General features: G+C 51.6%; 4 protein-coding genes across 4 annotated transcripts; 2 read left to right on the forward strand and 2 right to left on the reverse strand.

Annotated features, from left to right (window-relative positions):
• Positions 1-36: 36 nt before the first annotated feature.
• CONPUDRAFT_82736 (uncharacterized protein) lies at positions 37-2,064 on the reverse strand. The gene is made up of 2 exons (XM_007771276.1): positions 1,193-2,064; positions 37-1,137 (listed from the first exon to the last, which is right to left on the reverse strand). Exons 1-2 carry the CDS (start codon positions 1,972-1,974, stop codon positions 159-161), a joined length of 1,761 nt encoding a protein of 586 aa, XP_007769466.1. The 5' UTR covers positions 1,975-2,064; the 3' UTR covers positions 37-158.
• A 3,072-nt stretch (positions 2,065-5,136) lies between these two features.
• Positions 5,137-5,629, forward strand: CONPUDRAFT_154562 (uncharacterized protein; the record flags this gene model as incomplete). The annotated part of the gene is made up of 2 exons (XM_007771277.1): positions 5,137-5,260; positions 5,376-5,629. The coding sequence occupies 2 exons, from the start codon at positions 5,137-5,139 to the stop codon at positions 5,627-5,629; spliced, it is 378 nt and encodes a 125-aa protein (XP_007769467.1).
• Positions 5,630-11,856: 6,227 nt separating this feature from the next.
• CONPUDRAFT_57827 (uncharacterized protein) lies at positions 11,857-13,104 on the reverse strand (the record flags this gene model as incomplete). Its single annotated transcript, XM_007770884.1, has 4 exons — positions 11,857-12,224; positions 12,274-12,580; positions 12,631-12,822; positions 12,886-13,104. The coding sequence occupies 4 exons, from the start codon at positions 13,102-13,104 to the stop codon at positions 11,857-11,859; spliced, it is 1,086 nt and encodes a 361-aa protein (XP_007769074.1).
• Positions 13,105-15,025: 1,921 nt separating this feature from the next.
• CONPUDRAFT_166038 (uncharacterized protein) lies at positions 15,026-15,937 on the forward strand. The gene is made up of 3 exons (XM_007771278.1): positions 15,026-15,214; positions 15,270-15,383; positions 15,433-15,937. The coding sequence occupies exons 1-3, from the start codon at positions 15,062-15,064 to the stop codon at positions 15,838-15,840; spliced, it is 675 nt and encodes a 224-aa protein (XP_007769468.1). The 5' UTR covers positions 15,026-15,061; the 3' UTR covers positions 15,841-15,937.
• The last annotated feature ends 51 nt before the right edge of the window (positions 15,938-15,988 follow it).

Genomic DNA, 15,988 nt, shown 5'->3' on the forward strand with positions numbered 1-15,988 from the left:
TTGCTTACTATTACGCCGGCACTGCACTTATTCTGGGATTGAACTAAGGACCAGCACCTGTATCGTACAAGACGCGATACGCCACATACACACCATATTGAACCGAAACGCACCAAAACCCACATACTCCAGCAATAGTTCCACACTAGGTATCACACTCAAACGCTGCCCCAGTCCAAAACTCCCTGTGAATCGAAACCTTTCCAGATGGAAGGGTCAAAAGCCCCATCACGCGTTGATTCCCGCCCATCGAACAGCCTTTGGAACTCGGCCTCGAGTTCGACCGCGCTCATAGAATGCGCAGCAGGCATGCCTGATGACATTTCGTAAGCGATATCAACAGTGTGGGGGAGATGAGTGCGGCCGAGAAACATGGATTGTATCGCTGGAGGGTGCTGCAGCACCTGGTGATCGGGAAGATGATGTCGGTGATCGTATTGCTCATTGTAGCCTTGAGCTCCGAAACCTTCGGATACCCAGTTCCCCGATACGTCGTTTGGCATAGACTGAGATGGCGGGAAGAATGCTGGTTGAGCGATTAGACTCTTGTCCTGGGTGAGCATGGTGAGGTCTGGTATCGGATCGATGACAGATGCGTGATCCACGGCAAGAGTGAAAGCGCTGAGCCCTGGAGGTGTAGAAAGCAGCACCACGTCAATCAATGGGCTGGCGGACGGATGGAGAGAATAGGTTTCTGCGGTGGCGGAGGGTGCCGTATGCGCAAGGCCGTTGATCTCCAAGTTTGCATCCCTGTGATTTGCTTCATCACCAATGATGAAACTCCTCAAATCCGAACTGAGCTCCTCAATCGCATTACGGGCGCTATCCGTCCCCTCCATACCAAGTCCGCCTGCCCCACTCCCTCCGAAGAAGACATCAGAGACTCGCTCGTGTGGGACACCCTCGAGCACCTCCTTGAGTGTGGGGATGGACGTGGCCGTCGTCGCTCTCGGTAGAAGGGAATGACTCGAGGTGGAGGGGGTATCGTGAGAGAACGAGGGCGACGAGCTGATGGCAGTTCCACCATCATGGGTTCCATCTGCCTTGAGCGCTTCAGTTGAGCGCTCGAGGGTTCGGATGAAGTTGTCGTCGAGAGAGGGGTACGCCCAAGACATGACTCTTACGCTGTCGAGCACGCTGCGTTACGCCGGTCAGCTAACATAGCAAGAGGTAGCGGTTACGAGTCACGTACGTCTCGAGCCCAAAGAGCCTGTCCGCACGCGTTATGCCATCACGCCCGTCTTCAGCCAGCGGCGAATCAAGAAGTACCCGTGCCCATATTGAAAACGGCTCGTTCCAGCTCGCCCTAGAGAAGACGTGTGGAGAGATACATGTCCGGAACATCGACATCAATTTCCCTTCCCACACAAGCGAAGACGGGAACAGTAGCTCGCTTTCCCCAAGTACCGCATCACTGTCTTCAGAGTAAGGCCCTGGATCAGAGCTGATGGAGCCAACAGTGGCGGGGCTGTGAGCCTCCGCTTCGGGAGACGATGAAGCGGACCAGTCCGAGCACCCAGAATGGGATCCAGATTCGCGTACCGAACGCCCGATAGACGTTACCCAGGCAAGGTGGACGGTGTTGCTTATACTCCTGAGCATAGAGAGGACCTGCGGCAGCAGGGCTCTGCGCACGCGATCCAGCATGTTCACCAAGAGCTCTCTGTTGTCCCTCGGGAAGCCGCAGCCGTTGTCGATAGCCTGTATGCGCTCCGAGAGATCATTGAAGATGGGAAAGAGGCTCGCGCCCATGGATCCTCTAAGAAGGAGATGAAGCGACCGAGCCGCTTCTTGAGCGCGCAGCTCGTCCATCGGCGAATGTATGCTATCGCTGCCATCCGCACCCTGCATTACCATTCCTCCGCGAGATTTAGGGCTGTCCGAGGGAGTCGGCGCGGAGCCTGTTAATGTCCCATCGGTTCTTTGCGAGTTCGATGCACTGCGCCCCACTCGACGGCGCATGTCTACAGCCATGGGAGAGAGCAAATTTAGCAGCCTGTCGCCTGCCACCATAAGAAGCTTTTGTAGTGGAACAAGCGAAGCTATGTGTTCATCGAATATTCTGACGTCGAAGGGTGCGTGGTGGAGTCGGCCTGTAGAGGAAAATAGATATAGGCACAAATGATACACTGTTACCAAGAATGTAAGCATCACTCACGCAAAGACCACTCGTAGCTCCGCAATGCAACCTCCGTCATCCGGTGAGTAACTGGACGTACGGCTTGTCAGCAACCTGCGTCTGGGTCCTTAGATCAATCTGCACACGTACATGGTCGAATGATGGAGTAGTAGGCTTCAAAGTCCCACCATTCAGCACGAACGTGTTCTTCTTCAAAGGAGTCTCGGAGATACGGGGAATAGGCAAGCCCAAAAGTGTCTGAGTGCGCCAACACTTTTTCGATGTCAACAGGACGTAGCCCAGTGAGTAGTTCCTCGTCATGAAGCGTACTGTTAGATCAATTGTCAGACCGATAAACTGATTGCGACAGAACGCGTCAGAACACATACTAGGCACATAGCTGTCCACGAGCAGCAGATGAGAGCGCCTCGCGCATCTAGGGAGGCAATGAGCTAGCTATAGCGGAAATAGCCAGTGACGTACGATGTGAGTAGACCATGTCAGGTCAGAGACGTCCGAGGGCGCTCTGTCGAGAAGCTTGTCTGGTGCAATGACCGAGGATGAAGTAGACATCAGAAAGCTACCGGTTTTTCCATCATTGACGTCGTCGGAACCTGCAATCGGCGTGACTTCTTCGTGTTTCGCTTCAATCTTCCTCCTAAGAAGCGAGATAAATGCGGCTGTCCATAGCTGACCCTTCCCCTGCTCATGCCCTGCAAATGCGTAAGCTCACGGCGAAGCATGGAGTACAGGAATGATACTTACGTTCTTCAATGACCCCAAGCATCAAACAAGCAGCCAGACCCTCATCGCTCACATCCCCGTCTCCTCTGATCAGCTTCGCGTCCCACGCGCTCTCAACAGCCATCTCGCGCAGCCGCTGACACGCCGTCTCGCGTCGCCGGCCCCACTCGGGTATGCTGTCCCTACGCACGGCCGAAGTATCGACGATGATGGTAGCCAGGCGGGGAGGCATAGCTGAGGAGCCGAACAAGAGGGGGTGCGACGATATACGTGCGGAGATGGCCAGCACGCAGAGCGTCAGGGTCTGGGAGAGCCGAGGGAGTGAGGCGAGGCGTCGTCCGCTAGCTTTGAATTGGGGGATGAGGGAGTTGCCAGCGATCAGGTTGCCCCCGGTGACGAAGGCGTGAACTGTTGTACGCCCTAAATCAACAATTGACGTTTGGCTTCACATGACAGCGTACCCTCGAGTAAGTGTGCAGTGAGCTCGCCAGAGACCTCAAGCTGCACTATGAATGATTCAGCTCGAATGAGAGGTGCTGGCTTTGCTTCATGACCCGGTCGAGCACCAAAGGCAGCTCTTTTGAATGAAATAGTATACACATCTGGTCAGAAGTGAGAGGTTATGACCCTACCTGGCTGCCTCGATACGTGTTCCTGTCCTACTCTTGCGCTTGACTGGGGTTGTAGTGCACCTGTTCAATAAAAGGTCATCAATAATGACCCATTATATTTTATCAGTGAAACGAACGAACGTAATGCCCTTGGAGATACAGCGTGAGCAAGAATCCGGTGAAAGCACCGGATCGCACTTCACTCGGCGAAGCTTACAAGCATCGCAGGCAGGGAGTCGCTTTGGTCCGTCAGGAGGTGAATGTTTGTGGTGATGGCGTTTCTGAGTATCAGGAGGCATGATGGTGGGGGTAGTCGTAATGGCTAAGGCGCTCGCCTCAGCATCGAACGAGGACTGCCCATTAAAGTTGGGGGGCTTGAAGTCAAGTGAGCAACATTGAATGTTGCCGAGATATCGGTTTTTGTTTGCACCGACTCGTGGTCCGAGGACAGCGGAGGAGGTTCGCTGACTTGGTCGGAGGAACGGGCCAATCACAATTCGTGGGAACTTGCCCGACACAAGGCTGAGTGTATCGCTTTTGCCTCACAGAGGCTTCAGATCTTCAGACGCGTCACCCATCCTTGCTGCTTACCACTAGGACCTGCTGTGTTCTCAAGAGCTATTCGACATTCACCTCGGCGATGAAAGCACGCGATGAACTGGCCATAACAATTCGGCACTGCCAGTGTCTTTCGCCAAGTTTTTACCTTTCCCTCCGAATCCCTTCGGAAACTTCTGTCTCAGCATCTGATCTCAAGGACATAACGAGGTCTATGTCGAATATATGACCGACATGCGGGCTTGCTGCAGCCGATCTCTCCGGAATAAGCCTGTAAAAGTATTCAAGGCGAGCAAGAAGGATGGCTGACGCTCCGATAACGTCGTCGAAACACGTACGTGCTATCGTTCATACAAACCGAAACTTCAAAGCGGAAACAACTCTTACCGTTACTTGGTGGCTCCAGACCTCTGAGTGTCCCTCTGCATACGAGCAAGTTCCAGAAACACGGCCTAGAATGCAGTTACCTCCTTCTGTCGGCCGATGCTGACTGTTCTTCGTTAATGAGTTGCTTTTTTCTGAAGCATGCATCACGATTCACTAGTAGGGCCATAACCGTACCATCATGCTGACACGGATGCGCATCGCAAAGTATTCCATAGGGTGTTAGGTGTGCACAGCCGGTATGGTACGTGTTTGGCTGTTTTCCCCAGAAGTCCAACTCACAGCATACAGTCTAGTATGCCAGTGTCATGATCCATTTCCTAATGTGTCATACGCTACTGAGGAGAGGCGCAAGGATCAGCGGATAGATAGGTGTGCTCATTCTTCTAAGTGTTCGAAATGCGGGGAAATACACAAAACGCGCGGTATCCCAGAGATTATCGCGTGCGTACCTGACAGCTGGATGGCGTTGACAGGCAATTCACCTCACATTAGCAACATTAGCTCGCGATGCGGCATCATTCAATAGCTGTATGGTATGGACCAGTATGGACCAAAGTCTTACCACGGGGATAACACAATAGCGTCCGCCGACTGCAGCCGCGTTCTCATCTCAACAACGGTCTCTTCTTGCTCGTAAAGATCTGAATATTTGAATTCGCCCGTCATTCCCCAGTAGCACTTGCACTTCACGACCCAAGCCCCCGAGTCTCTTTCATCATGCGTTTCTCTCTCGCTACTATTGTCGTCGGCCTCCCGTCCTTGGTTGAGGCCTCCCCCACCACACAGGCCCCGGCCACCAAGATTCCCTTCCAAAAGCGCGGGATGCTCAATCACGCCAGCGGTGCGGTTAACGTTTCACTACTCTGAACAAGCACGTTGCTTCCATCAAGGCGTACATATTCTCCGACTCTACTCTCGGTGTTTGCTTGTTATTTATGATGCAATGCTACTTACAGTACGTATGAGCGTGGCTTCGCCAACTACGAGAAGAACGTCGGAAAGGATCACGGGCAAGGCCTACCAGTCCATCTCCTCTTTCGGTGCCTCGCCCGTCTTCAACACCATCGTCTCCGATGTCCAGGTCGACGCCGCTGTCTTCGCTTTCAAGTTAACCAAGGAAGGCGCCGAGCTCACCATCGACGGCACCGCGATATCTTGGTCCTCAAAGCGGCAAAGGGCCTCTGAAGCATCGCTGTTCTGCTGCAAGTAGAAACAAGGCGGCGTCGCATGATCTACCAGCTGGCAGTCACAACAGGCGACGGACGTCCGGGTTGTGCATGCTAGCCGTTAATGTGAACTTCCTCAGCTTTCAGTCTGATGACACTTGTTCTGATGCCCATAGCATTGGCCACGCCACGTTCAACTTCCCCAAAGGCATTTCTCCCATCGGCGAGACGGGTTCTGGATACTATCTGTCGGCAGAAGAGACAACATCTATGTGCCGAACACTATTCAATGAGGATCAAAGGCGCGCCGACGCGCCGGATTAGCATAGAATTGAGTTGTGCTGCCTATCGCGTTCATATAATGTTTTGAGAATAGATAGCAACGAGCACTTGGCAGAGCCATCCATGACTTCTCGGTCGAACATTAATGTTGACATTAACTCGTGTCCATAACTTCTGATGATCCCGCTTCCAGGGACCTCACATCGATTTCTTGAGCAGTGAAGCGAAGCCAAGTTAGAAGTAGAGCTCAAGATGCTTAGGATCGCCCTTCACCATCAGACACTAAGCAATTCTACAAACGGATGTGCGAGGCCCACGTTATTATGTCCGGACCTTCACATTTCAAGCCCTTTATAGTGAAACACTGGAGAACGATGACGAACTTCGCGACCCTACACGGCGGTTCGGGAATAATATGTACACGAAATGATTTTGAGACTTTATCACCTCCATATTGGCTAAGCTTGCCACCGCTTATGGCCGCGAGGGTTGTGACAAAGTGGGAGCCATGATATGTCTACGTCACTGGAACCCACACGTGGATGTGATACAGGGTTTGAAGTTGGAGCATTATCAACTGGCAATGGTCACAAAATGGGACGTACGAAATGAAACAGAGCCTTGTTCACCAATATGTGAGGAATATGTTCCGAACCAAATGATCACGATGTCCGGGTACCCACGTGTGCAGCATGTCGGGATCACCAACTCATCTCAGTGCTGTGATTGTGATATGGTCAACAGTTGCTCGCAGCGATTATACGACATATGTGAATCTCATATTCGTACTACCGTGTACCAGCCAATTTGCTCCTTGATGGCAGCCGTTATCAGGACCAATGACGAGTAAACAAGATGCATTAGAATGTTTAATCCTACACGAGTAGTGACGGGCATTTGAGTATGGACAGCTGTGGTTCTGCGCAGAAGCAGGTCTAATAGATATACAATAAATTTACAGGCTAATCCCAACGAAGCTCACGGTGCATGATGGCCACCCATTCAGGGACGGAGGTGCTCCGGCCGACGTTCATGACACCTTCGTCATCATCGTCGACAAGATCACGCATGGGGATGTCGTCGTTGTTACCTTTGAACTCTGCCATGTCTGCTTGCATAATCTCACCGAGTATCCTGATATATATACGATCAGCGAGAAGCCGATCTCTGAGACAAAAGCACCTACCTCTTCATCTCAATGTCTCGGGCCCGTGTCATTGACAGACCTGAAATAGGATGCCTCCGGACGTTATCCACGGCGACTTTGCGAATGCTCGAGAAAGAGTCGTCGATGAAGGGCCAGAGGCTTCTCTCGCCATACCGGGGAGGGACCTTCTGGCCATAAGTTCCAGTCGTCTCGAAGAATCCGGACGAGCTTGGCGGCAACGGCGGCGAACCGTCGTCGCCTTCAGGTGTTGATTCGAGAGGGTCAAGGTGAGCGGGGCGGGCTTCATCATGTTCTTCATCGGGATCTTCAAAATCCCCTTCGTCTGGTCCGGACTCCGGGCCATCGTCCTCTTCGCCGTCCTCTTCGCCGTCCTCTTCACCGTGGCGAGGCTCATCAGCTGCCGAAGGGCGTTCGGGAGAATTAGTATTTGCTGGAGGGGTACGTTCATTACCGTTTATGTCCCTAGAAGTATCATCATCCCCACGGAGCAGAGCTGCAACGTCGATGCCAAGGTGCTCTTGGATGGTCGGGTGGAGGTCAGGATGCATAGAGCCAGCCATGTGGGTGCTGAAAAGTCGACGTAGGGGAAGACACCTTGGCTTGTTGAACTGGCCCGTGCCGATGAGGAAGATCCGGGTGAACAGGCGCTAACCATAAGCTCAGCATGCGTATATGTGACAAAAGCATGAGCGGCTTACGAGTGCAGCTACCCTCCTCCACTGGGAAGAGTCCACAGGGATGTGCTGGGCCGACACCGCGAGGCCGTTAGAAAGGGTGACAATGCTCAATTCTTTCTTGAGGGAATCGGTGATCTTCATAAATATCAGTGGAATGATGAAGACGGAGGAAGCTGAGATCTACTTACCCGGGTTTTGATAGTCCCTCGAACTTGTCCACTGTGGAAGGAAACACCCGAGCGTCTGAAGCTTTCGGACAGGTGGTAATCATTCAGCAGGCCGTTGTTGACCTCGAAGATGTCAGGGTGGAGGCGTATAAACTTCTGTGCTGGTAGTCAGTTGACGAGATAGAGATAACTGCATGAATATACACACCATTACATTTTTCGTGAAATTGATCCTATATGCGGTGAGGTTTGGTGACAGAAAGGCGGCCATGAGACGAGTGGTAAGCATACCCTGTTGTCAAATGGTTAGATAGATAAAAACAATCAAGAGCGAAAATACCTTGAACCCCTTGGAGTTCAGTTTCTTCTCCCACTGACGCTTGGTCTTGTCAGCAATAATTTCCGAGTTTTTTTCTTGGATAGCTCGTATTTCCGTAAGCATTGGCACGACACCCCCAAGCTTTGAAGACCAGTGAGCACGTTGACACGACACCAAAATTTATGACGTACATCAATAAACCCATGAAGGACCTTCTTGTCTACGTCAATCCGCTTGGCAATGTCGTCGGCGTCATGCTTGTTCCGCTTGATCTCGTGGGGCGTAAGCATGAGCGGGTCATCCTTTTCGTAGTTGTCCCTGCTCCTGCGGAGGCTTGTGGTTAAACCGGGCTGCGATAAGTCATCCTCAGATGGGGCACGACGAGGCGGCTGGGCGAGGGGAGGAGGTGCAAGATCCATGGGCAATGTCCCGCTTGAGCTGTGAGATACAAGGGTGTTTTGCGAGCGTTGAGAGACCCTCTGAGAGCGGTCTGTATTGGAAGGCGGTCCTGGGCCACCAACAACTGAGCGGGCAAGGGAGGTTCTCCCCGGTCCAGTGCCGGTGGTTGGAACATGGTAGCGATACTGGCCAACATACATAACAAAGGAGGGAAAGGGAAAAGCAAGAGGGTTGAGGGAGACTGGTTGAGCTGAGAGAGGGAGACAAAAATTGAGGGAGGAGAGATGGAAAAAGAGAGAAGGAGCAACGCGAGTTCGCCAGATGCAAAGACGCCATAAAATAACAGAGATGCACCACCCGCACCACTTCGCGAAGTTCGCTTGTGCAGTCACATGACCCAATTTGCGCACATTGACGTCAATGGCTGTGCTCACCGCTGCGCTCAGGTGCGCTGAGACCCGAGCCGAAATACGCGAGCCCACACGGCAGCGAGGATGAGCGTCAATGAGCACCGAGCTGCGAGCACCGTGCAATGCGTGGCAGATGAGCAGCGAGTGGATGGGCAATGAGCACCGCACAACGAGCCCGCATCCGTGGAAGATCAGCACCGGCTGAGTGCAGTGTGCACCCGAGGGCAGAGACGCGCAGGGGTTGAACTGAACCCTGAGCTTGGGGAAAGATAACAGCTGCGCGAGGATCAGAATCAAAACAACAGGATCCCCCACGCGCGAGTCGGAGAGAGACAGCGCCTCCACTTTTCTACTCCTGACTCCACCAGCAGGCCCGGCGGATGGGGATGTCGATGAGCTGTGATGCATCAATGGCCAATGCAATGGACCGCAGCTGCGAACAGTTGCGGACAAGCGAGAACAGACCCTCAATGGTGACGCTCGGCTCGCCCCAGCCGGTGACTTCATTCAGCGCGATCTCATCGAGGTTGGGCCAAGCGCAGGACAGCTCGTCGATATCGCCGTCTGTGAGCGCGAACGGGCTCTTCACCTCGATCTTGAACGTGCGGAGGGAGGGGTACCGCAAGAGAGGGCGGAATGTGTTGAGTGTCACGGGAGGTCCCAAGTCTGTCATGTCGCGGATGTCCAGGGAAGTGCCCCACTAGTTGGGCGTGAACTTGTGGCTTGCCTTCGAAATCCTTCAAGAAGACCTCACGGAGGAGGCGAACTCCATGGAGGGCGATAGGACCTTGGCTGGACCGCATGCCAGAATGTGTTGGTTGGGTGCTGGGCCGCTGGCTCATGAGGATGGGCATATTGAGGATTTGGTGGTTGCTGGAAGTGCGATGGCTGTCCCTGAGATTGACCCGGAGCTAGAGGAGCCCATGTATGGTGACCCTGCAAAGGCTGCCAGTGCGGGATCATGCCCATGGATGGATATTGAGGCTGGGAAAGAGGGTTCGGCGGCTGTGGAAGGTTTGTGCCGCGGTGGTGCGAAGGAAAGGGAGGGCTCTGAGCTACGAAAGGACTAGGAGAATATTGTTGAGACAAATGTTGTGGGTTCTGAGATGCTGCCGTGTAAGAAAGGTTGTGAGTGATGTCTGGCAGAGGGAAATTGCGGGATGAATCCATCTGATTCATCTGGTCGCTGCGTGCTGACGGAGGCGGCATCATTGGTGGCAGGTTCTGATGATCAAAGCGCGGTGGTGGGGTCTGTTCCGGGCGAAACACGAGATGGTGACCTTGGCTTGGATCTGACGGGCGTGAAGAAACTACTAGAGACGGAGAGGGTGGATCAGTATCTTGACGCAATGATAGTAACGAGGGCTGATGAATTGAATGCCTACTGGGGGATTGAGAATCATCAGCTGGGTGGGATGCGTGGCGAGTAGTCTGATGTGATGAGCTCGAGTACTGAATGTTGGACTGAGGGTTATTTATTCTCGTTTTCTGGCGAGGTTTTGGCCTTTGCGATGATGACGGTTCGCTTACAGTAGGCGACTGGATGGACGGAAAGCGTGGCGGTTGCATTGAGCCACTACGAGTTGCAACTTCGTCCGATGTTGGGGTGGGCTTCGTCCTTTTGCTAGCAGCTCGTTGATCTCTTTTATCCTTGAGCTTGCGGACCGCTGCATCTCGAACGTCGTTGATATCCTCTTCTGCAACACGCAGAGGAGCCTTCAGAAGTTCGCTGTTGGGTATGACAGCACGGATGTGCTGGTAATTGTGCAATGAATATGCGTTGAGCACATACAAATCGTTGGGTTCATGCTCGATAACAAGTTTGGTACATGTGGTGGCCTCACGTTCTTGGTAAACCATCTTGGTTGTGACGCCGGTGCAATGTGATTCGGGGCAGTCGTGCTGAAGATTCACTGCGCAGACAACACTCTGGTTGCATTTGAGCACTGTGATATATGATACCAGAAGTGAGCGTTTACTTACCGCTGGACCCACAACAAGTTCTTGAATAGTCTGTCGCAAGCATGGTAAATGCAGAGCTGGGTGTAGAGTTGGCATAAACTCCATGGTTTGCACTGCAATGTGCTTCACCGAGCAATGATCTGCTTCGGAAACCAAGATCTTGTTAATGGTCCCTATGCAAAGCTCGTGATCCCTGTCAAGGATAACATGCTGTCCAACCGTCACGTTGTCACCATGTCGGGCAACAAAACTGGTACCGTGATAAAAGGCCTTGTCTAATGCGAACTGTGGCCAAATCTTGCTGCACCGCGTGTGGGTGGCGACAACTGGGTTTGATGATCGCTCAATCTTCCCAGAACCTTCAGATTATCAATCACTTAAGTATTAGCACAATTCCGACATCTACCTGAACCTGAGTAACGCCGTACCTGGTGCTGGATTTGACTTCTGGTCTAAGTAGTCTGTCAAACCCAGCAGACGAGCTTGCTCAGGGTGATGCTTGAGGTACCCAAGAACAAAGGAACCAGCTCGAAGCCACTTTTCGTGATGGGGGTCATAGAAAAACCCGCCTGTGGCAATGTGCTTGACTGCATCTTGCCGGGCAAAAGCCAAGCAGCTGTCTCTACTCGGAGCTTGCCGGTTGCTGAAGATACACGAAAGCCGAAAGATGTGATTGAAAGATTCATAACGCTCAGTTGAGAAGATTATAGCAGGTCCAAAGCGCCGGATGTATGCAGGAAGGTGGATCAGAAAATGAAACTTTGATTTACTGAGGAGGATGCCTGGTGCGCATTTACAGGAGACGTTGAGAAAATCCTGGATTGTGCGAGTGAGATCCGCCTACATAGCTCAGTAAGCTTATTAATATTGAGTAAATTTATGTCCGTTCAACTCACCAAGTAGGTTTCCATATTGTTAATTTCCGTGTGCCAGATAAGCACTACAAGTTCCCCTAGACGTGTCCACGCATCCAAGACCTCGCACGGCACAAGATCGTAGACTAAGAATGGCATTACCTGTGCCAAACTCTTGAAGTGCTTGCCAATGAGGCTCTGGCGATGTCGAACCATGTATGCCGCATCAATTGCAGCACTATTGAGCCCCTTGACATCAACGGAGTCAAGACGAGTTTGGAAAGTACCGAGCAGTTTCTTTTCGTCCAAAACAGTGATGGTCTGGCTCCACAGGTACTTGACAACTCCCAGGGGCACGGTATGAAGAATCTCTGTCGGAGTGTCCATATGAATATTCACGCCTTGAGAAATATAAGCACGACAAAGACAAGAAGGAAAAAAAATACGCACCGTCCATCCCAAGTAAGGGATTAATGGTATCCTCTGCAGCTTGGCCACGTAAAAGGTCCTCCATTTCCTTCTCAAGCTTCGCCCGAATTTCTGCTTCCGTCAAAGGTCCACTGGCGTCACCCTTTTTGGTTCGTAACTTCTTTCCCATATTAACGACTGCGTCTAAAATAGAGGATGAAGTCGAATCCCGAATACCACTTTGCTGAAATGAGTGCTTAAGTTTATTGGCCGCACCAGGCTCAACCGCTGTCTTGAACTGCCGGAGTATGTCATCCTTCGTATCTTTCGGATTCCGTAAGTTGCCGGACTAAACAGATCGTATAAGCTGGGTGTGCAACTAAAAGAAGCACAACTTACCGTAAAGAGTGATTGATAGCCTGCGTGGCTCTGTTTGAATTCATTGGTACCGCCAACATCGCAAGTCCTGCAGAAGTGGCTACTGTTGACGCCTCCCTGGCTACACTCTTCGGCTTGCATCGGATTGTCACCGCCAAAAAAGAGACCGTATGGCAGCAGTATAACTCGATCCTCATCTTTGCAGTCCCACGTCTCAACACCAGCGTCCGCAGCTTGGCTTTATAACCAGTTAGTCTAATTCTCTGCTAATAGGACTGAATTTACTTGCCTGATAGAGTCCCTCATCGCTCGCATCAACTCCATTGGTGCGGCGTTGGGTGAAGACGAGACAAAGCGAACACAAAACTCCTTCTCGACCATCTCACGAGGTAAGTTTCCGTTCGACATGTATACTGCATGGTGCTTATTCCACTGCTTGGACATATTTCCCGATACATCGTCCATGAAAACGATGACAGGGACAGAGTATACCATCTTTCCATTGTATTTGACACGCAGAGGATTCGGGCCGAGTGTAGTATTAGACCCCGACAAAGCTAGCGAACAATCAGTACATGTAGCAGCATTGTAATGCCCTGCTCACATACCAGAAACTCCGTCAGTGACTTGTCCCGCTTTTTGCAAGTCGCTAAACGATAGCTCAAAAGATGATACTGGAACGAGAATTGGGGTGGACGAGACGTCAAACCCAGCCTGATCATACAACAGTTAGATTTTATAGGTAATTCATCAAAAGGGATTATCTTGCCTTTGTACGCTGAACGGGCAGTCCAAATGCTAAAAGCTGACGTTCTGGTACCCCTGAAGTGTTTTCTGGTGATCCGTAGAAAAAGCGTGAGGGTATGAAGAAGCCACCTCCATCCAATCGGAGCAGCTCGTCGACAAAGTATATACTATTATTCAAGCGAACAGCGGGTGGCGATGGGCGCTCAGCAAGCATCTTCTGCCCGTGAAATACCTCCGACACTTTATGAGGGGTATCTTCGGGGTAATCCTGCATAGCAAATCGTGTTAAAGGGTTGGCGTAGTCCTTAGCAGCAGACATGTAAGTGGCAATTGAAGTAGATAGTGAAGGATCACTATACCATGGAAATCGCTTTTGCAACATTGTTAATGTAGAAGACATCGCCCGAAGGGCTAACCTTGCGCTGGGTAGGATCCCCAACAAGCTCCTTAACCCGCTTATAGCTTTTATTTAAGGAGTATAGAGACGGCACATTTTGAGCGCCGAGCTCCTTTGCCCAGTTCAGTACAGCATTCTTTTGAGCGGTCGAGTAAGGTATTCGGGGGGAGCTGAACAGGACGGAAGTAATGAAATGCTGTTTCCGTTGTTTAAGTTAACATGTTCATGATTGGATAATTGGAAGAATAGACGAACCTCTTTGGATGGCCAAGGATACATGGGATCCTCAGGTGACGTCTCTGAAGTATCTCCGATATCCGAAGCAGGAGGTTGGATATCTGTGCAAGACGTCAGTAGTCATTAGATTTGCAGAGACAAACTCTTAGTACCTGGAAGCTTCATACCGGCATCTTGCTCTGCATAGAAGTCATCTGAGTCGTCGCTGCCTGCAACCCCACTTAACGCATCCTGATAGGCGAGGTTTTGTCGCAACCTATCCCACATCAGCTCGTCAAGATGATCCTCACGCTGATTGTGGTACTGAGGGACACTGTTAATGAGCGTGGATAGTGGGGCCCAGTCACGATCACGGGGTGCTTGGGACTTGCTGATATCAGGACCAACAGTTCCATGTTCAACAGGAAGAGGGGGGGGCGAGCTGATATTCCGGGAATCGTGGGGTTGACCAAGGTCCATGGGACTGCGGGGTGGGCTGATATCCATAGGATCAAGCTGATAGGATGGTGGTCCAAGCTCTTCCATCGGGTCATCGACAAGCTGAGCAGCGTGGCTCCGAGTCCTTGATGGGCCTGCCACCGGAGAGGCATTGGGCATAGGTAAAGAGATAGACGCCTTCTGGTGAAATGCAGATCGGTGGCTCTTGGATTTCAAGTGTTTCTTGATATTTCCCTTGAGTTTGAGTGTTGCATCGCAGACGGTGCAACGAACTTCGTCGCGAGATTCACTGTCTGAGGGATACTGAATAACTTGATGTATTGTATATAAGCTCCCAGCCGTAAGATACGTCAATCGGACAAGACCCGTGCTTACCGGTACCATCAACAAAATCTTCCATTGTTAACGTGTTAACGTCTGGATTACAGTACGCATACAACTACGGTGGACGTTGGTATAACGCAGCGCGTCTGCAGAGTCGCAGGCACTTAGCGGCATGTAGCCTGAGGGTGCGTGCAGATCACGTGCCACATCCATTTTGGTGAGCGGCGACCTTGCGAGTTCTCTCTCTGAGTCTTTGTTTCCACCACTGTCATCGCTGCTGCCCTCGTTGCTGATCCGTCCTTCAGCGACATGGACATGGACCTCGCCTCGCCTCTCCCTGTCAATGCCATCGTGCACCCCAATGTCTCGCTCGCTCGCGCTGGGAGTGCAAGGATACTCCCGTTCTATGTCTCATTGAATTTCGCGGGAGAGATCCCCCCCCACCTTGCCAATCAAGATATTGTGAGTTTCTCTCCTTGTCGATGCTGTATCATACCTGCTAATGAGGCCTGAAAAGCCTATATCCATTTCCGTCTCTGTTGCCCCGGAACTCGAGCCATATACCACCTTGTCTCTACGCGCTCACACCAAGGATGAAACAGAGGAAAACCCAGATTCCGATTGGTCGTCGGTGTGTTCATTCACCTCCTCTACGCTACCAACCTAATTACCTATATCAGGACTCGGAGAGCATCCATGGCGACACTAGCTCCTATGACGACATCCCATTCCTCCCTCTGCCTTCAACATTTGACCGAAAAACACCAAGCTGTTGGGCCCATCTCAGCGACAACATCCGTAACTGGCTCCTTACAGTCAGACCTGACAGCGGCATTAGGGCTTGGGGAACGGAGCTCTTTTGGATTTCATGGATTGGTGCGCATCTTCACTTCCCGTACGGCCACTGGCCAAAGTGGGATAATGCTATCCCTCTCGAAGGCTCGTTCATCGAGTCTTGGCTTACGGATGCTTATGCGCGTGGTCCCCATTCCACTTTTCCCACTTCGGATGCGGCTGCCAACTTTGTTTGGTCTGAGTTTCTTAGACATGCCTCACCTTTTTGCACTGACCTCGTGCATTCGTCATAATCATGATTCACGTTACGCTAGCGCTGTTGTATTATATCTAGAAAGATTGCATGTATGCTAATGTTGCAGTTGTCAACTGGATTTGCTTTGAATGAAATAGGTTTGCACATCGGCGCGTTCGGATGTTTTAGCCCGAGAACGAAGGTCT

The sequence above is a fragment of the Coniophora puteana genome (genome assembly GCF_000271625.1).
Source record: "Coniophora puteana RWD-64-598 SS2 unplaced genomic scaffold CONPUscaffold_7, whole genome shotgun sequence".
NCBI classification, from domain to species: Eukaryota; Fungi; Basidiomycota; class Agaricomycetes; order Boletales; family Coniophoraceae; genus Coniophora; species Coniophora puteana.